The 20,329-nt window shown below is 52.2% G+C and overlaps 1 protein-coding gene across 1 annotated transcript in view; it reads left to right on the forward strand.

The window, feature by feature from the left end:
• Window positions 1–20,329, forward strand: part of Grik4 (glutamate ionotropic receptor kainate type subunit 4) — a 213,681-nt gene that overhangs the window by 81,162 nt on the left and 112,190 nt on the right. Inside the window, exon 3 of the mRNA XM_042683011.1 lies at window positions 10,907–11,071. Within this exon, the coding sequence (XP_042538945.1) occupies window positions 10,907–11,071 (165 nt within the window). The remainder of the gene's footprint in view (window positions 1–10,906; window positions 11,072–20,329) is intronic.

Below are 20,329 nucleotides of genomic sequence, written 5' to 3' on the forward strand. Positions count from 1 at the left end.
CACGTGGTATGCTAGTGCCAGCAGCAGTCCATACCCAGGGACGTGAAGCAGTGCCACACGGCACCGGGCAGCTTTACTCTCCGCGTGCCTCTGCGAGCAGACTTGCCTCCTTCCCCTTGCTGCTCTGTGGTTGGTCCACAGCCCATGCACTCAATAGGGAAATTGGCAACTTTGGTTTAGTTTCACCATCCTATCTCTTTCTTTCCCAATGTGGCCACCAGTACATTACCAACAGTAGCAACAACACACACACACAGACACACACACATTTGGGCCAGGTGCCACTGGCTCATGCCTATAGTCCTAGTGGCTTAGGAGGCAGAGATCTGGAGGATGGTGGCTTTGGTTTGAAGCCAGCTGGAACTCCGGGGTGTTGGTTTATGAACAGAAGAAGAGGAGAGAAGGGCGGTAGGGTGGTGGCCAGTCTGCACGGTGCTGTCTCCTCTTGCCCCGCCTTCTTGAAGGAGAGTCATCCTTCCTGTCATCCTAGGTGAACCTGTACTTGGCTCCAGGATCTTTCTCCATTTGCCTTTCTGCAGGGTGTATTCAGAGAATGCCCTTTCCGATCTGACACAATCAGCCCTCCCTCCCCTCTGGCTCCTCCTTTCTGAGAAGTCTCTGGACGGTGCAGCACCCTAAATACTGCTCTGCTTCCAGGATGCTTTCCCTGTTCCCCCACCTGCCACCCTCGAAAGCTGTGCCCCTCCCCAAGGGCTCTCGCAGGTCCCGAGAGAGATCTCCTCATTGCCAAGTTTCATGCAAAGCCCTCAGACCTTCTTTTATGATTCTAAACTATTTAGGTCCTCTGGCCTAACCATTGCTTTCTAATTTTCCCTCACATTCTCCTCCACGCATTGAGTCTCCAGGGTCTGAGCCTTGTTCCTCTGTTCCCCGTGGTCTCCACTCTAACTGGATCCAAGCTGTCTGTTAGGTGGACCGTTCTCCCCGAAGATGCCCGGAGCATGTCCAGCCTGGGCTGTTGTCTAGAGAGCCAAGCACCAACGTTGTAAGAGAGCAGTGTGCCTCACACTTGATGATTTCTTTGTCTGAAGCTAGAAAAGAGCATCCCTCATCTCTTTATCCAGGTCAGTGATGCCATCTTCTAAATGCAAGAGAGGCCCAGAGCCCGCATCCCAACACCCGCTCTGCACACTGCCCCCATTGATTGCTCTTCATTGACCCCTCTGAACCTGCCTCGTCTCTTTATCCTCACTCACCTCTCATAGCCTAGACCATTAAAACAGCATCCAGAATGATCTTTCACATTTCCACTCTCTCCAGTGTGTCTCTAAGAGCAGTCACAGTGGATAGCAATGCAAATGGCACAATGCCCTGTGTTCCTCTCACCTTTGGGGTACGACCGCCCATCCCAGCATCCTAGAGAATCACACAAGCTCCTTTACCTCCAGCTCCCACCGCCCCCCCCCCCTCCACAGCTTCTCCTCCCTGGGCTTCCTGAGGGCCTGGGGCATCAGCACAGGGCTTTCCTGCTGTTTCCCTTAGGGCCGCCTCTTCTGCAAGGCTGGCAGGTAGAAAGCGTCTAGCATAGCTGCATTAGTGAAGTGCTTAAATACAGGAAGCCTGGCCCCTCCCCTGGAAGACTTTGGTTGCTCTTTGTGCTCCCTAGAAGTTTGTGATTCTCTTTCTAGAAGCACTTGCTTCATTGTCAGGCAGAGGTCTGGCTCACTCACCTGGTCTCAGGATGTTCTAGGGGTAAAAGGACTCCAGCCTTCCTTGGCCTGTGAATACCTGCTTCCTGGCGAAGATGTAGAACGAGTCCCTCCTGTCACTTGCTGTGCTGGGTTTGCCTGTTTGCTTATGTGACTATGTTCTCCTCTGGACCCATGGAAAGCAAGGACAGATCCTATAGTGCTCTGTGTATCTAGTACCTTTATTCAGATAGATGGTTCGTTGTATTTACTGGATTGATAAAGGCATGAATGAATGCATGAAGTATCAGTTACAAAGTTTAACACAGTACTGAATGAATGGTGCAGACAATAAATGCCTTGGGGACTGGAGTGGGTTAGATCTGTGCAGCTGGAGGTGCTCGGGCAGCTTGGGGGGAGGGGGGAGGGGGGCGGTGGGAGTTGGGGCAGGGCAGGGTAGGATTTGGAAATGGACACAGGAAAGCCCGGAGCTTTCCAGGAAGAAGAGATGACCTAGATGCAAGAGCACATGGCGCGTGGCCGCTGTGTTCAGCGTTCAGCAGGGGTGACCCAGATCCAGCTACGTGGCCACAGAATTGAGTAGAATGTGAGCCTGGCGGAGGCCTGTTGAGGCAGGCCAATGGATCTGCAGTGGGGAGTGGTGTGTGTGCTGGTGTGTGGGCAGCTGCAGTGAGCAGGTGAGGAGGGGGGGCGTGGCGGTGATCAGGGAGCGGCTGGAGGGAAGCAGTGTTCCCCACCCCCCACCCTTGCTTCCCCCAGGTCCCCAGTGACCTCCTAGAGGAGGACGGAGGGGCCCAAGGGGTGAGTGGGGAGAGGGCTAACAGTTCTGCCAGAAATTTGCACACGAGTAACTCTGCAGTTAATTGATGCTGCAAAGAAAGAGAGCACTCCCATGACCGTCTATTCGATTTGGGATACAGAGTTTGGAAAGAACTCGGTTTGGGGGAGCGTATCTAGTAGCTGCTAGAAATAAGGTATCTGGTAAGTAGATGCAAAATTGGCCTTGGAGACGAGAATTTTGGCTCTATCAGCTTGGACCCTAGAGTTGAGAAATCACAGGGCAAAGGGCAGGTGGACTGGAGAATAGATCCAAATTTGGGGACACCCAAAACTAGGCTTTCATAGAAGGAGGAGAGCCAAAGAAGAAGCTGGGAACAGTAAGTCTAGTGTATCTGTACCCCTGGCAACCTTGGGGTGCTCAAGCTTTTAAATATAGTAATATTTCAGTATAGTTTTAAGTTGTATTTTCCCTGATGACTAATGATGTTAAACATATCTTCCTCCCACCTATGTTACTTCTTCGCTGAGGTATCTATTCAAATCTTTAGCTTATTTTAAAACTTGGGCCATTTTCTTATTATTGAGTCTGCATATATACTATCTTCCTCCAGTCTGCAGCCTGCTTTTGTTTTTGTTGTTTTTTCCCATTGTATTGAGCGTTTTTAAAAGAAAAAAGAGTGTCTTTTACAGAACAGTTTTTTGTAATCTTGATCGAGTACCATTTACCAACTTTTTTACTTCATGGTATGTGCTTTTGGTGTCATAGTTGTCTTTGTCTAACTCAAGATCATGAAGTTTTCTTCTAGAGGTTTTATAGTTTTAGGTTTTACTTTTATATCTGTGACCTGTATTGTGTCCATTTTTACATATAGTATGAGACAGAATGTAAAGATTTTCTTTCCTCCTAAACAAAACTATTCAAATGTCCCAGCATAATTGGGTCAAAAGTCTTTTTTCCCCCACTTTGTCAAAAATCATAGAAGTCTTTATCAGGACAGAAATGTTGAGGGAATAGAAGTTGGCTTAGAATCCTACAAAAGCCAATGCAGAGTTGGCTTCAGCACTTGCAAAGCATGTAGTTCTGCTGGATGAGGCACGAGGCCCTGGGGATGGGAAGCTCTGAATGGTGAAAGTTGAAGAATGAACTCATGGTGGAATGCGATGCCAGAGCTGTGCTCAGGGTGACTTCCTGGAGGAGGGGCTGTCTGAGGCAAGGGCTCATCCTGAGTGAGCCGGGTGATAAACGAGGAGGAGAGGGGAATGAAGATGCTCAGGCCTGCAGCCACCAGGGGAGTTTGTGGACACACAGTTTGCGTTTGCACTGTGGGAGCTGCATTGTTGCCAGAAGTCTAATCTGCCGTACCAAGGTGTGCCATGCAGGTTGCTGGTGAGGGCTAGCGGTGCTAAGTGGCCGCTCTGGCAGTTGTGTGACCAAAGACTGGTAGGAAGCAAAGGAAGTGGACTGGAGGCAGGAAGCCAGGCCAGAGTAAGAGGTTGCAGGTGAGTAGCTGGAGGAGGAGGAGGAGAAGGAGAAGTGATGAGCGCTATTAGGAGGATGAGTGAGACACGAAAGGACTGGGAGGCAGGGCAAGGATGCGGTGTCTGGGTAGTTGCTGCTTAGTAAAACCTCCCAGCCGGAAGCGTGGGAGGAAGGAAGAGGGCGATTTAGTTTGCACCTTGCTGAGTAGGACACACTCTGTGGACGTTTACCTGGGACATCAGCCAGCCGTGGGCTCTACGTGTTGTGTTTGCAGGGAGGTGGCTGCACATACCGGAGATTGTCTAGGAAGCGCCTGGAAATAAGAGGGCTCTGCAGAGAGCCAGAAGAGCCCTCCGGACTAAAACACAGGCAGAAGCGGAGCATTCCTGCAGGGATGATTGGACAAATAGAATCGTGGGTCAGGCACTGTCTCACGGAAGCTGGGGGAACTCAGGGGCCAATCACCATCCAGGATCAGCCCCAGTGGGGTTGAAGGCGTGTACTTACCCCGCACTGGGGCCTGGGGTGTGCAGTGTCCTCCAGTCGAGGGGTGAGCAGGGACGCTGGGTAAAGTGAAGGCACGGAGAGACAGCGCTGAGTGGAGGAGCCGGTGCCGGATGAGTGATGGGGGTTGAGTGTGGAACCAGAGCTGAAGGACAGAGCAAGCAGCTGTGGGTCAGCTGGAGAGCAAAGCTAACCGGCTCCCTGGGGCTCAGGCCATCTTTTTTTTCCTCTTGTTAGCACTGGGTTGTTATAGGCCAGGCTAAACAGCCGCAGGCGATGTTACAGACACTGCCTATAAAGGCTCTCCAGTGAAATCTCTTTATGCCACCCTTAAAGGAGCTGAGAGTTACAGAGGTGCCTGGAATTTTCAGCAGGAAGCCTCTGGAAAAGTCCAGGGATTTAAGGAGGCTGCTCTGCCCACCTGACAGGCCCAGGCTGTTGGGAATCTGTGGAGGGAGGACAAGCTCCGGTCCAGTTGGCCCAGATGAGCAGCCAGCAGGAGGACATGGCCAGCCCCGGGTCCCCGGGACGCGTCACTGGGTTCTGTCCGGCACCCAGGACAGGGTCCTCCCATCCTCTACTGCTGGTGCCCCACCCCTGGTGGCCTGGCACTGCTCACGTGCTCAGCAGCCCTTTACCATGGGTCAGTGAATGCCCAGCATCGTGCAGGTACGGAGATAAGGCGATCGTGGTCTTCAGCTGTCTAGGGAGCAAGAGTTGACAGATAGGCACAAGGATGTGTTCAAGTTGCTCAAAGGAAGGGGAATTAATGTGGGATAGGGAATCCAGGAAGACTTGAAGGAAGGGTTACTCGGGGCTCTTATGGTTATCATTGTCTTTGAGTAGCTGGACAGGGGGGTTCAATTCACCGTGTCAGTCACCCCTCCCCCCAAGGGGCCAGGTTCCATTTTCACACATGTGCGTTGGATATTGTAACTATTTCATCCTCCCTTGCACTTTCAGGGATCATTTCTAGTTCGTTATTGGGGGCTTTTCAGATCCAGGGAGCTGGGGACACACATGGGTACTGGTGGACGCAGAGGTCCCCACCGTGGTGGTGCAGAGTGGGGGAGCCATCAGGAAACCGAGGCGAAAGAACCCTGGTGCTGGGGGTACAGGAGGGCTCCCTGGAATAGGGGAGTCTGAGGGAGAGGAAGAGGCATGGCCGGGAAAGGGGGTGAAGGAAGCATCGCATCAGCAAGCGCACAGCCAGGAGACAGGCTTCTGTCACCATGCTATGGTCCCAGAGCAAGAAGAAGCTAGAGGGGAGGCCTGAGAGACTTCCAGCCTTCCCAGCATGGGAGGTCCTGAGGTGGGTGGGCAGGGCACTGGCCTTGCACCGGCCCTGGCCCCAGCCATACTCATTAGGGCTGAGCTGCAGTGGGCAGAGCCGGGCCCCCAGCCCCAAGTGAGGTGCCTTCTCCAAAGCGGACATGGCCACGGGCCCAGAACAGAGGAGGAGCCTGGGTTTGGGGGAGGCCCAGCACAGAGGGCACCCCTTCCTTGAGCTTCTGACCCCAGAGAGAACTGGTCGGCGTGCTCAGTGCTCAGCTGGGGGCAAGGGCAGGGTCAGCGAGAGGCTCAGGGTGAAGGCCGAGAACCCCCAGTGTCCTGGATCCAGAAAGGGGTGTCGGGGACCCCCAGATAGGAGGAACTGGCCAAAACGAAGGGAATGGACTGGACCCTGGTCTCTGCACACATCTCCCTGTCTCGACCCCACCCTTACTGACACCAGGACCTCCCAGCCTCACAATGGCTGCTGGCTGGCTTCCATGGGAGCAGTCCCCAGGGCAGGAAGATGTGTGGGCTCGTGCCAGTCCTCATTTGGCAGAGGCAGAGGCTGAACATCCTGGCCTCACCCGGCTGCGGGGCCTGGGGGACCTGTGCGGGCCCCGAGCATCCACTGCACATTAAGTCTCGAGCTCACCGCCCTCCTCCTTCCCTCTGCCCCCTCACTGGGACTGCTGGGGGAGAAGTGTGCTGTTGGCTCACCGCCTGTTGGGGACCTGTCTCCTTGGTGTCCCCAAGAAAGCCTGAGTGTGCACCTTGCCTGTGGTGTCCACAGCTACAAAATCCAGTTCCCATGTTCAGCCTAATTACTCTGATCCCACTTTGCTTGATGCCAACCAACCAGCTGGCTGAGCCTCTGCCCAGCCAGAGACTGAGCTCCATCAAGAACTAAAACCCTAATGAGACGCGGAGCCCAGAATGCCAGGGGGAGAGGGAGCCAGGCAGGATTGGAGGGTCTTAGAAAGTGGATGATCGCTTGCCAAATGAGCTCCCCGTGCAGAGTCCCGTCCAAACCAGCTTGTAGGGAGGGGAGAGGAGCCACGGAAGTTCTCTCATCCCCTGCCCCCCTGCCACGGTCCCCCTCCCACAAAGTGTGACTATTGGCTGGGATCCTGCACATCTGGGTTTGTATGAACACGCTGTCTTAACCAGCTCAGGCTTCATAATTAGACACCATAGACCAAGTGGGTAAAACAATGGGACTGGATTTCCCGCTGGTCTCAAGCCTGGGAAGGTCAAGATCATGGTTGTAGCTCGTTTGGTTTGTGGTGAGAGATCGCTTCCTGACTTACTGGTGGTTACCTGCTCCCAATGTTCTGACACAGAGAGAAAGGGAGCGGGGAGAGACACACACAGAGAGAAAGAGAGACACAGAGAGAAAATGGTGCCTCGTGGTTTCTTCTGAGAGGTGCACTAATCATAGGAGATCAGGGACCAGCTCTTATTTCCAATTACAGTCATGTTGGAATTATGGCTGCAACTCATGCGTTGGAGGTGGGCGCCACCCATTGAAGTCTATAGCAAGCACCTTGAATGTGTCCTTCGCAAAAAGAGGACAGAGGGAACTGATTGGATCAGAACAGACCCTTGGAATTGCCTTCCTGCTGTGAGGCTGTGCATTCCTTCTGCCGTCTAGCTGTGGGCCTGCCCTTTGTATACTGGGTCCAGTGTGACTGAGTAACATAAACATGTCCAGGTCAAGACATTTCGGAGTTCCTCAGCTAAGTGGCAATGTGGGCATTGTATTAGTCAGCTTTCCTCCACCGTGACAAAACCCCTGAGATAAATCAACTTAAAGGAGGAAAGGTTTGCTTTGGTTCATGGGTCCAGAGATTTTCAGTCCATGATCACTTGGCCCTGTTGTTTCTAGGCATGCGTCAAAGCAGTGCATATGGCTGAAGAGCAGCAGGAAGCTGCTCACCCTAGTGTTCTCTAGATGAGGGAAGGAGGGGTTGAGGTCCGAATACCTCCTAGGCCATGCCCCCAAGAACTAACTCCCTCCCTCCGCCTCCTAGAGGTTCCCACACTTCTCAGACGCCCCACAGGCTGGGGACCAGGCCTTGAGCGAGCATATGGACCTTTGGGGGAACATTTAAGATTCAAACGATTAACAGGCATCTTCCGAGAGATTATTAATTAATTTTTATTTTATTACAAATGGTTTGTTAAATATTTAGTAGGTTGTAAGTGGGGGGAACTTGGCAATTGTTAGATCCCTTGCCCAAAGGGAACGATAACCATCTCCCATCTAAAATCTCACTGGGTGTAGAGGAGGTGGTGTGGAGGACGCTGGGGAGTGACTGGGAGAATCCCGTCTGTCCAGGCTCCATCTGTGCCATGGTTCGCGCCTTGGGGCCGATGTGCCTTGTGCGTGCATCCTCCCCGCTCTGTCCTCCTCAGCCCAGGTCCCTGGGAAGATGGGTTTTCATGGAACCGAGAGGGGCTGTGGTTATGACCACCTCCTTCCTCCAGCCATGCACTCGCTCTGAGAACGTGTGCAGGTCAGGAGATTTCTCTGACCCCCAATTTCTCACCTCCGTGTGAAGACAAAAGCCATCTTGCCAAGTTGTTCCGAGATTGAGACCGTGCTGGCTCAGCAGCTACACCCGCATTGTGGATGAACAGATATGTGCTGACGAATATAAAACAGCCATGTTGTGGATCCAGGGCCTTCCTGTGACAAGGATGGACGCCATCGCCAATTCCTGACATTCTAGATGCTTCTGTCTTATGCTCTGCAGATAGCCTTACCATTTTTATTATGCCTCTGAGTGTGAAACATTTTCCCTATGTCAAATCTTATGTGGAACCCCAATATCTATTCTATATGGATCATTGGGATAAGCATGGAGATCGATACCCTCAGACACTGCCTCTAGACTTCTTGAAGGAGCCCCAGGGGTCCGCCAAGGAACGCCATTTGAGAGTCACTCTTCGACTCCCCATACGGTTCTGGTACTTCCCTAAGCTGTCATCCTGCTGACGGTTTTGGTTTCTCTTCGCAGGAAAGCACCTTGTTCAGGTCTTGCTCCCAGAAGTCACCGCGGTGGAGGGTCTCTGTATCCCAAGCCTGTCAGTCACACGCAGTCCTTTGCTAGTTAATGCATGGCCTAGGTCTTGTGATGTACCTCCATCAGTTCATGGGTGGCTCCCAGAGTACATAAAATTTAGTCTTTATTACTCTGAGGCTAGGCATATAAATAAATCCACAAATCAGGAAAAGTACTTTGAAACGTTCTGTGTCCTGGTCTTTGATGTGTGTGAGGCGTTAAGCATCAGAGCAACAGGCAGAGAAGACAGCATGGGCCCCAGGCCACCTGTGCCACGGAGATTCAGAGGCTGGATATCACTGGTGTTTGTCTGCCTTGATTCCTCCTGTTTCCTTCAACTACTGCAGGATGAGTTGGATGTTTCTTTTTCTATAATGACTTCATCTGAGATATAATTTGCACACTTGTAATTAATTCACCCACCTGAAGTGGCCAATTCGGTAGCTTTTATTACATCCGCAGAGCTGTGTTGCTATCACCACAGTCAATTTTAGAATATTTTCATCACCCCCTAAAGAAACACCTTGCTCATTAGCAGTCACTCCTCTCTCCTCTGCCCAAGTCCCCTAACTCTAGACGACCATTAATCTGCTTTTTGTCTCTATGGGTTCACCTCAACGAGACAGTTTTCTTACAAATAGAACCAGCCAATAGGGCCTTTTGTGTCTAGTTCTTTTCACTTAGAATAATGTGTTCAAGGTCCATTCATGTGGTAGCATGTATAAATACTTTATGTTGTCGAATAATCGTCCTGTGCATAGAAAAGAACACATTTTACTTACCCATCAGTTGATGGGCATTTGGGTTGTTTCTCCTTTTTGGTAGTTACAAACAATGCTGCTATAAATGTTGGTATAAAAGCTGTTGTGTATGGATTTTTATTTGTGTAACTTCTTCTATCAAGAGAGTTAGGGATTTCAGTAGTGCTCACAACATGCAGGATGTTGTGTTGAGCATGGCTGAGTGCATGCATTTGCCCTTCACCGTAGCCAGAGGTGACAACTCCCTAACCAGACAGGCCAAGCCCAGTCTCCGAGCTGGCATCCCACATGCCCTGCAGAGCCCCGAAGCTGGGCGGGTCACCCACACTGATTGTTACTCTGGGTAGGTTCTATAGGATGGGGCCACACTGGGCTGAGTCTCCCGCAGCCGTGTGAACTGCCCGTGCTGTGTCTAGTGTGCAATGAGGAAGAGTTCAGAGAAGCCGCCCATCTCACCTGGGTGGCGTGCTCCGTGCATCAGAGCTGCGTGCCAGCAGCCAGCAGGATCCAGAGTCGCTCCACACTCCCCTAGTACAAGCCTCCTCCACATCTCGCTCACCTTGGGAAGTTGCTTACCAGGCCCTGAAGCCAATTTTCCAGGGACAGCTCACAGGTGTCTGTGCCCAAGGGGTAGGACCCCTGGTGGCTGGTCATGGCATTACAGGGTTCCTAAGGCACCTGGCCTTTCTCATAAGCACCTCAAGCCCGTCTTGTTCCCTGATGTCACCTTGGAGGGACGTTTAAGTGTCCTCAGGTATGTCAGTTACACGGTCACGGGCCTTTGGCCACCCCCGCAGGTGGCTGGTCACTGCAGGTGTGCACAGACTTGGCTAGCTCATTCCCAGACGCTCACTTTATGGCCGAACTCTTGGGCTGCACCTTCATTGGCCCCCTGAGCCCAGGAAATTTGTTTTTGACTGTTCTATGAGGTTAGGAATATGCATATGTTTTTCTGACTTGTGGAAACCAGCAGAAGTGCTTTGTAGTCTTCTGTGTCTTGGTATTTGATGTGTGAGATGTAAGTGTCAGAGCGCTATGCAGAGGAGACAGCATGGGGGCTGGGCCACCCCTGCCGCAGAGATTCAGGGCTGTATGTCACAGGAGTCAGTCTGCCTCCAGTCTCCATGTTTCCTTCACCTTCTGGCAGATGAGTTGTGTATCAGAATCCACTGCTCCATCTGCCTGCAGACCCTGAAGGTTTTTGTGGAGAACTTGCTTTGGGGATAATGCTGAGGTTGTCAAGGTGGAGAGGGATTTGGGGAGTTGCCTAGAAAGGAAGCTGGTAGTGCCGGGGGGTGGGGCTGGAGAAAGAGGCGGGGCAACGGTAGTGGGCGTGGTACCAACTGTCTCCATGTGGTTGCCTGCCCACAGCTGCTATCTTGGACGACCCCATGGAGTGCAGCAGAGGGGAGCGGCTCTCCATCACCCTGGCCAAGAACCGCATCAACCGCGCTCCCGAGAGGCTGGGCAAGGCCAAGGTCGAAGTGGACATCTTTGAGCTCCTCAGAGACAGCGAGTACGAGACCGCAGAAACCAGTACGTAGAATGGACAGGGCCAGCAGAAGGGCCGGTGGTGTGAGCTGTCCCCAGTGCCAGCCCCCTGTCAGAGATCTCCACAGGGAAGGGAGAGAAACATGCACCAGGAGCTTCCTGAGAGGCTCTCGGTCTAGAGGAGAATTCTGGGTTTTCTGGTGAATCTTATGTAAATAGAATGAAGAACCACATACTCAATCATTCATCCACTCATCCATCCACCAGTTCATTGCTTTATTACACTGGTTCATCTCCTTCACATTTTGCATGCAAATACCTGAATGAAATCTTGGGTGTGACTGCAAATTGTGGCCTGTTCTTTATGGTTGGTTTAGCCATTGCTCATCTGATAGTCTTTCTTTCTGTGTGCTATGGGCAGTGTTGTGGGAAGAAACTGGGACTTAAGAGTCTGGCCACTTTCTCTGGACAGATCATGTTATTCTTTCTGTACCTGAGTTTCTTCATCCGTAAAATGGGAGTGTTAGGCTCCACTTTGGAAGTCTTGCAAGTTGGTATGAGATTTAAATTACTTAAAATATAGAAAATCCTCAGCTGATTAATCTTTACAGACATAAGCAGTAAGTTGCTGCAGACATACACAGCCTACGTAATGCTAGGCACTGGTTTTAATTCTAACAAAAGACTGAGAGCTGAATGTCATTTTCTTCATTTTAGAAAAAAAAAATTAAAGCTCACCGGTAATTTGAATAATTTGCCTAACCACAGCGCTAGTCAATGGCTGAACTGGCCGTGGTCCTGACAAATTCTGTGCATGACCCTTGTAGGCCTTGTGTTCTCTGACACGGGGCTTGGTGACTTTACAAGATAAGGCCCAAGTGCGCAGGTGGATGTAGCTAAGCTGGGGATGGACAGCTGTGGTGTAGAAGGAACATGAAGGGGCCGTGTTGGTCAGCGTTGCTATCCTTGAACGATTGACCCCAGTGCTTTGGGCTGTGGAGACTTGCTTACCTCATGGTGACCAAGAAGCGCACAGAAGCAGGAAGAGGATGGGCCAGGGTCCCAGCATCCCCTTCAGAGACACGCCCTCACCGCCTAACTTCCTTCCACTAAGCCCCACCCACTAAAGGTTCCATTACCTCCCCGTGGGCACCACAAGGGCTCCTCAGCCCAGGCAGACACAGAACACTCTCTTTTTCCTTCAAAGAGCCTTCCTTTCTCAACCCACCTCTGCCTTTAGTGGCCCTCAATAGCAAAAAGAAAAGAAAAACTTAAGTATGCCAGATATATCTGGTCTTCCAAATGAAGGTCTGGCAGTGCTGTGCCCTGGGCTGTTATGGGGTTGACAGAAAAGACATTCACCCCCAGGCACTGGTGGCTCACACCTATAATCCTAGCTACTCAGGAGGCTGAGATCTGAGGACCACAGTTCAAAGCCAGCCCAGGCGGGAAAGGCCATGAGACTTATCTTTAATAAACCACTCAGAAAACCGGAAGTGGTGCAGTAGTGCTCTAATAGTAGAGCACTAGCCTTGAGCTGAAGAGCTGAGGGACAGTGCCCGGGCCCAGAGTTCAAGTCCCATGACCAACCAAAACAAAAAGACATTCACCCCAGCCAAGATATCTGGGGGGGATGGCAGTGACTCTGATACCCACCAACTTCTTCTTCTTCTTCTTCTCTCTCTCTCTCTCTCTCTCTCTCTCTCTGGTTCTTCAGTGTTCTTTACCATTGGACCCAGTGTCTCCCCTCTCTTCTGGCTGTTTTCCCTAACTTACTGGCCTCCCAGGCTTGATTCAGGAGATGGGTTTTGCAGTCATTGTACTTCTGGTGTAGTTCTGGACAGTATGCATTGGGAACGGTGTGGAGTCAGGGTAGACAGCACCCCGGCCTTCAGACAGTCTCTCCTGAGTGCCCCATTCAGTGCCTCATACCCCAGGTCCCCACATTCGGTGTTCTGATTGGTCCAGCTCACCGGCTATAGGCATTGGCCAGGCTGTCTGCTGACTTCTCAGCAGGCAGTGTCCACTCCTGGCCCAGTAGTTATCACTGAAGATGTCTTATAAGTATAGAACAAGGCCATTCAGGTCAGGATTTATGGACGGAGATTGCTCCCAAAGAGCATAAAAACACACCAAAGTAGTTGTTCATTTATTCACTCAATCAGTTAGTCAATAAATATTTGACGAGAGTTTATTGTACTTGATTCTGGGACAGTGAGGACGGAGCAGGGAGCAAACAAATGTCTGAGTTGATATGGATGCTAATTCCTCCATCGGGAAGACTCAGATGGTCCAAGATCCCCCAAAGAAAACCACAAGTACCAAGACAGCATCGAGTCTAGTCTGGCTGTAGGCTTTATTTCTGTCTCAAACCAGGCTTAGATTTCCAAATAGCTCTGTGCCCATATGTTGTTGAAAAAAACAGCTCCTCCCTCCTTTTCTTCCTTTCTCTGGGGCTTCCTTGGCAGAGCGAGTAGTGCATATTTGCCCATTGTGGACGGTGTCATTAGGAGGTGTAAATTTCCTCTTCCAGTGACCCAGGCAGCCCGACTCGGTAATATCAACACATCTAAAATATTAAGCTGGATGGATCAGGGGAATAAAGGAAATGGATGTCTTTACTTCACATTGCAGGGCTGTGGTTATCTTTTTCACGTCCCCGTTTTAGGTGCCAGATATTTTATGAGCAAGTAGCCCTCCGTTCAGCTTTTACATCTCAGGGTGTTTGTGCCGTGACTAACTAGCCTTTGGGAGAAACGAAGGTTTTGGAATCTTTCTCCCCCAAAGTCCCTTTATCTGAAGCCAGTCTGCTTCTCACGCCGCTCATTTGTAGACTGTTCACAGAAAGTTCTTGGAAAGAAAGCTCTTCCTCTGCAGTATAGGAGGGCAGATGGGTGGTGGTTCTGTGCTGTTGGCTAAAGCAGGCTTGGAATGGACGGGAGGCAGGGTACCGCGGGAAGGAGCCAGGGTCGTGAATTTTAGAGTCAGATTAACCAGGGTTAAAACCTGGTGATTCCATTGATCAGAGGTGTGGCGTGAACCGGGTGTTTAGCCATTTCACGCCCCAGCTGCTTCGCGTGTCCGGTGAAGGTGGTGCTGATGTGAGCACACAGCAGGTCCGCAGCAAGGGCAGGCCTGGCTTCGGCCTGGGCTCTTATCCCTCCCCCCAGGGCTGAGCCGGGGGGTGGCACTCTCCTCACCAATTCCGCTCTCTCTCCTGCTTCGGGGTCCAGCCATCCCATGGGGCAGCACTGTCTCCCACGCCCTCTCGGGATGGCTAGCATCTGGTCAGCATCAAGAGTAAAAGGGCCCTTCCCTTCCCTTTCCACTTCCCTGGCTTCTGGGAACCTGACAGCTTTGTGCCTGTGGAGGGTGTGGTGGGCCACCTCACACCAGCTGCCGCTCCCAGCCGCGGCCTGTGGCGTCTCCCCGCGAGCCGTGTGCCAGGGCCAATTTGCATTGTTCATTTAAAACCAGGACAGTGGCCCTCGGGCCCCTGGGCAGTTCCCTCCATCCCGTGCCCGTCACCTGGAGGCCTGGGACTCTGATTCAAGGGGGTGAAAGAGACGAGGGGGTGACGATTCGGCTTGCGGAAAGCAGAGGCCGCTGTTGAAGTTGGGGCTGGAATGATCCAGCGGGGGGGGGGGGGGGGTTCCACAGCGCGTGAGCTCCTCACCTTTGGGATAGGGCAAGCAAGTGCTGGACGGCAGTGGCTATTTCAAGAATCAAAGATGAGGGAGTGCAAAGGAAGCAAAGACGCTGGAGACGAGAGGTCACCCCTCACTGACAGTGACACTGGAGGTGGGGAGAGGGAAGGTATCACACCGGGCATTAACTAAGAACCAACCTGGATATGGGAAAGGTGGGAGGAGAAAGCCAACGCCTGTTCTGTCTAGTTCTAGTAATTTCCTCTAGAGCATGGGGGTCACTCTCAAAGCTTCCCCCGGGTCCCTCTGGGATTCGTCCTCTGCCCTTCCGGCACTCCTGCCTCGGGCTGTTAGATGTTTGACTCCCCAGCTCTGCCCACACGCAGGGCGCACTGATCTGAAATGAAAGGGCCAGGCTAGGCCGGCAGGCCTTCTCCCCTCCCGCCCAGCCCGCCTTCCTCCCTTCCCATCTTTCTCCATCGCAGCCTTCCTTTCGCAGGGAACCCCCACAGGGCTCGTACTCCCCTATTTCATAGATCGCTGTGTCTCCGGCAATGAACATATTAGAGCTGAACTAAATGCCACCCCTTTACCACCCAAATACCTGGAGGCACCGGCCTGCTGCCACCCGAGCCAGTTTAAGGCTTAATTTACTGCAGAAGCCGAGGCCTGGCGGTCAACCCCCTGCCTTCCCCTCTGTGGGTCTCTTTGATGCCAAGTGGGCCGTGAGTGTTGGGGTGTGGCGATGGGTGAGCGGGCCTTACGGGAGAGTTTCCTTGAGCAGGGGTGAGGGCCGGGGTGGGCAGCGTAGGCCCTCACTCACTCTGGGGCTGGCATCAACTGGATTCACCCTGAGGCGGCTCTACGCCGGGCCTACACTCTGTTCCTCCATGTCCTTCTCAGAGAATAATTTAAATCCTCTCCAAATGGGAACAGTTAGGATCCTCAGTGCCCAACGTCTTGATGCCCCTCAGGCCTCGCCGTGGGATGCAGGGCCTCCGCCCTCACATGCCCCCTTCCCTGGCCAGTGGCCAGCATGTCCCATCCACTCAGCCCGCTGTCCATCCACGGACAGGTGTGGACCAAAGGTGCTCAAGCAGCTTTGGCACAGAAGAGGGGAGGGTGTGGAGCCAGCGGGGCCTCGGGGCGGTCGGCACACCCCCTCCGTCCTCCCTGCATGGCGTGTAACCGGGCACAGAGGGGCCTTCCTCGTGAAGTGTCTTTGTGCAAAGAACGCCGAGTTCTCCTGGCGCTCTCTGTTGCTCATATCTGTCAGCCCCGCGAAGCTGTGATTGTTTACCACCTGGGCTCTGTGAGCGGCTCAACCAGTGCCACCTTGTCAGTTACAAGGACCTGCCTCTCATGGCTCCTGGGGTGCACTCCTGGGGACTCTCCCCGTCCAGCCCAGCTCCCTGGGGGCAGGGGAGCCAGGGGGAGGTGGCCTTCGGGAGGAAAGCAGTCCCTCCTGTGGCTTCAGCGCTCCATCCTGACCGTCTATTCCAACGTCTGCTTTCCACCGTTGCTTTCCTGGTGGCTGGAAAAGTTTGTTGCCATGGCAATGTCACTCCTGTCTCCGGCTCCCTCTCCTGTGGTTCCCTGGAGGCAGAGGTGAAGTTGGCTCCCTCCCCTTTGTCTCCCCCTCAGCCCACGCAGGAGACCTTGCCTGTGGACCCAGGGCTGGGAGCTCTGGCGTGGAGGCCCGGTGAAGATGGGCCCCACTTGGGCAGGGCAGGCCTCCTGCACAGGGAGTGAAAGGCTAGCCAGCCCCCACCCCAACCCCACCCCCGGTTCCCAGCAGCCCCCGGCCATGGCTGCTGGTAAGTTGATCGATCCGGTTCATTGGATACTTTGAGATTATTTCAGTTAAGTCCAGCACGTAGCTGCTGAGCGATTTCTTTTTCTCAGCATGAACATCAGGGGTCCCTGTCCTTAAGGAGTTTAGGATCCAGTGAGAGAGACAGACACCTGGACACAACTGCAGGGCCGGCCCAGGCCCACAGGTCTTGGGGCCTGGTGTGTTTAGAATCTAGAACTTTTGAGACAATGGAAATGTCATGTGATAAAATCTCTAGTAGTGTCCCATACGCCAAAAAGTGCATGCTGGTCTTCTGAGAGCTATGCATTGTTATCGCTTGAGTACCCCCTATCCAGAGTGCAGGGGGCCACAAGTATTTACATATTCAGGGAGGAGGGAGTGGTCTTCGGAAGATTTGCATAAATATTTACATATTCAGGAAGGAGGGAGTGGACTTCGGAAGATTTGCATAAACTGGCTGAGCATTCTGAATCCCAAACTGGAAATCCGACATCCAGAACATTTTAAGTGTCACATTAGCACTCAGAAAGTTTCGGTTTGGAGTTTGGAGTTTGGGATTAGGGACAGTTAACCAATAAATGGCTTCTACATCTCTTTAGATCCGATTTTGCCATCAAACGAGTTTGATGAGAAACATCCAGTTTCTGAGTCTCTCGAAGTGTGACGTTCTTTAAGGAAGAACTCATTTTGGGGAGAAATGGATCAATAAGAGGTTGCCAAGCAGAAGAGCAAAGATTGAATATTGACCATGGTTGACTGGGGGTGCTTACGAACCCCTTCTCAGAAAAAAAAATGCTTTAAAATGAATAAAATAGAATGAGCCAGATGGCCACGGGGACCATTTGTGTAGAAATGCAGTTAAACTACTTTAAAAGCAAAGTATTAATGTCTGGGCTTCCTTATTAATGCATGAAGTCGCCAAGTCCAGAACTGAGTCTAATTGGTAGACTGATTTTTGAAGTCGTAATGGAGATAAATGGCATCTTAGGGTGTCTGTCGCGCTGTGACATGATGCGAAAGCACTGTGATTGCTGTTGGTAACAGTCGTGGTTAGCGATGATTGTACATGCCCTGTGGTTTATTGCCTGTAGTTGACACGGAACGAAATACATTATTTCAGTGAGTGTTAGAATCTTTCCCAGATGTCTGCCCAGGGACCCCCGGCTGAGGCCAGGTAACCACGTGGGCACAGGCTCAGGGAGGACCTTCTAGGTGGCCCCTGGGAGCAAGGGGGCTGGGGAAGCAGAGCCCTTGGCTTTTACTCATCATCTGGAGAAATTTTTCTATCATGACATTATATTCCTTACAATAAATCATAAAAAGAATACATGCAGAATATAGAAAAATGAAGAAATGGGGGGAAGAAATATAACCGCCCCAGGTCCTCAGGTCCCAGGGCGTTGCTGCAGACATCTCAGTCCGTTGGCATTCCCGGGAGTCCGTGGGTGAAGAGCTGGTGCTGGGGTTGGGCTGGGGGGTTGAGCGGTTGAGTCTTCACCCTGCTTTTCAGTCTTCATATCTTGTGAAATGACAATGACGGTAATAGAGCCACTTGCATCAGGTTATTTTCAGAATTAAATAACTTTCCTGAGCAGGGCCAGGATGGGCCATAATTAGTGCTCCATAAATATTGGCTTTAATCATTTCATTTTCCGACTGTGCCTTAAGGTGTAATATTCCCTGTATTTGCCTTGTGGTAGCCCTCATATAGATATGCATATAATTTTATGTCTTGCTTCTTTCTCTTAATATTGTTGCATAAATATTTTTAATGCGATTATAAACCGTTTGTGTGCATTTTAAAGGCCGAAGTAATGTTCCATTTGGGCCTCTGACTCACACTTCTCCCTGGGATTAGATACTGAGTTTACCTCCAGCTTTGGGTGCATCAAAGTGCTGCTTCAGGCACAGACTTGAGCCCGTGCTCGGTGCTGAGGTCACACAGGGAGACGGGACAAATGCCGCACCTTAGGAGAAGACGCAGGTTGGTATTTTAGGATTGCGCCTTTTCTCGCTGCTTGGAGAGGGACTTGGAAATGGAGAATCCTGGAGACAGAGAAGCTCGGTGGAGAGACAGGAGGTGAAAGGGAGCCAATCAAAAGTCGGCAGTGAACACAGGAGCGGGGTGTGGCTGGGGATGGTCAGGTTGGATGGGTGGGACCCGGCCCGATGATGGGGAGAGGTGAAGAAGCATGCAGGGTGACTCTGGCTTTGACCTTGATGAGCGAAGGACAGCAGCCCGGTTAGGAGCATTGGCTTCGACGCCCCGGTAGATCTGCAGAGTGCAGATACAGTTCTTCCCTGGAAGTACCTGCCTGAGCTTGAGCGAGTTTCTCGTGTTTCCGCAGCCTCCATTTCCCCATCTATAAAGTGGGGATTAAAAAAAAATGAATCTGTCATAAAAAATGTAAGATCAAATGAGACTGAAAATACATAGCAAATACGACGTAGTGGGGAGAAGAAGAACTGGGCAGCGTGCAGGGTGCCATGCTGAGTGCTCTGTGTGTGGTACATCACGCTGATTCTCACAGCGTCTCTGCAGGAGAGCTCCTGGTAGTAGGCGAGTTTTATAGGTGCATAGGCTTGCCCTGAGAGGCCCAGGAACGTCTTCAAGTCCTCAGAGCTAGTAGGCATTGGCATGGAAACTTAGACCCAGAGTGCCTGGCATCCGTGTATCACAGTCTAAAGGCAGTGCTGCCCACTAGCCATATTGACTAGGAGGCCAGGGGAAGCCCTGTGGTTCAGCAGGTAGATGGAACTTGATCCCATAGCCCAGGGCATGGGTTGGAAGGCTGGAGCCATTCCTGTGGGAAGAGGGCATGTGTGGGGGCGGGGTGAGCTTGCCCAGGGAAGGGGAAGCATGGTTCAAAGCTGAATTTAGCAGTGGGGGAAGGAAGCGATGGTCAGAGAGTTGGATGGAAGTCAGGACTGCACAGGGTGATGAAATCCAGGACAGCAATGCAATCAGCACATCAGACGCTGCAGAGAGATAGAGAGAGAAATGAGGACCAGGAACAGGTCACGGTGACCCCAGAGAAGGCCGATTCAGTAGAACGAGGTTGGCAAGGAGATGCCGGCTCCAGGGGGAAGGTAAGCGCTGGGTGAAGGCATGGCTGCAGGGAGCAGTGCTGGCAAATCCCATGGCCAGAAGCGTGGAGACTGGACGCTGAGGCGAGTCCGGAGGCTGGAACCCCAAGGCTGGCTCTGGCCCTGACTTGGCTGAGTAGCTCTAGAATGCCCTTCCTCTACTGGTCCAATCAGGGGGGGAGACCCCTTGCTGAGGCTGTTCTGGGGATGTGGGAAGGATGAGGAGTTGAAAGCACTTGTCAGGCGGGAGAGTGCTAAGCCGGCTGCGTGTCACTCACGTGGAAATAGCACGTGCTCTGCAGAGGCCCTCTTGATCACAGAGACCTCAGAGATGTCCGTCTCTGGTTCTGACACCGTACAGCCGAGACCCCCTCGGCCCACAGCCCCGCAGTCAGCTAACTCCATGAGGCTCTAGGTTCCTTGAGGAGCTTCAGGCCGAGCAGAGACGTTGCAGGTCTGCCATTGATGTGGTAAATGGCAGCTCTGGGACTTGAACCCCGCTGGCATTTTACCATCTCACCATCTGAATCTCGCTCGGGTGACCGCTTGGTGGTCTGGGCGGTGGCGAGGACGCACACGAGTAGAGAGAGAACCCAGGCTGCAGATGGGGTTTTGTATCTGTCTCCATAAGCCACCGTGCACACTCCTGGCCTGGAAAATGGCTGTACCTGACCCCTAACGTCAGGAAGAGGACAATGTGTGTGGAGCCACGCGTCTGTCTTTGTAGACAAGGACATCACAGGTGATGAGGGA

The sequence above is a fragment of the Dipodomys spectabilis genome, unplaced genomic scaffold (genome assembly GCF_019054845.1).
Source record: "Dipodomys spectabilis isolate Male_0828 unplaced genomic scaffold, ASM1905484v1 ptg000076l, whole genome shotgun sequence".
NCBI classification, from domain to species: Eukaryota; Metazoa; Chordata; class Mammalia; order Rodentia; family Heteromyidae; genus Dipodomys; species Dipodomys spectabilis.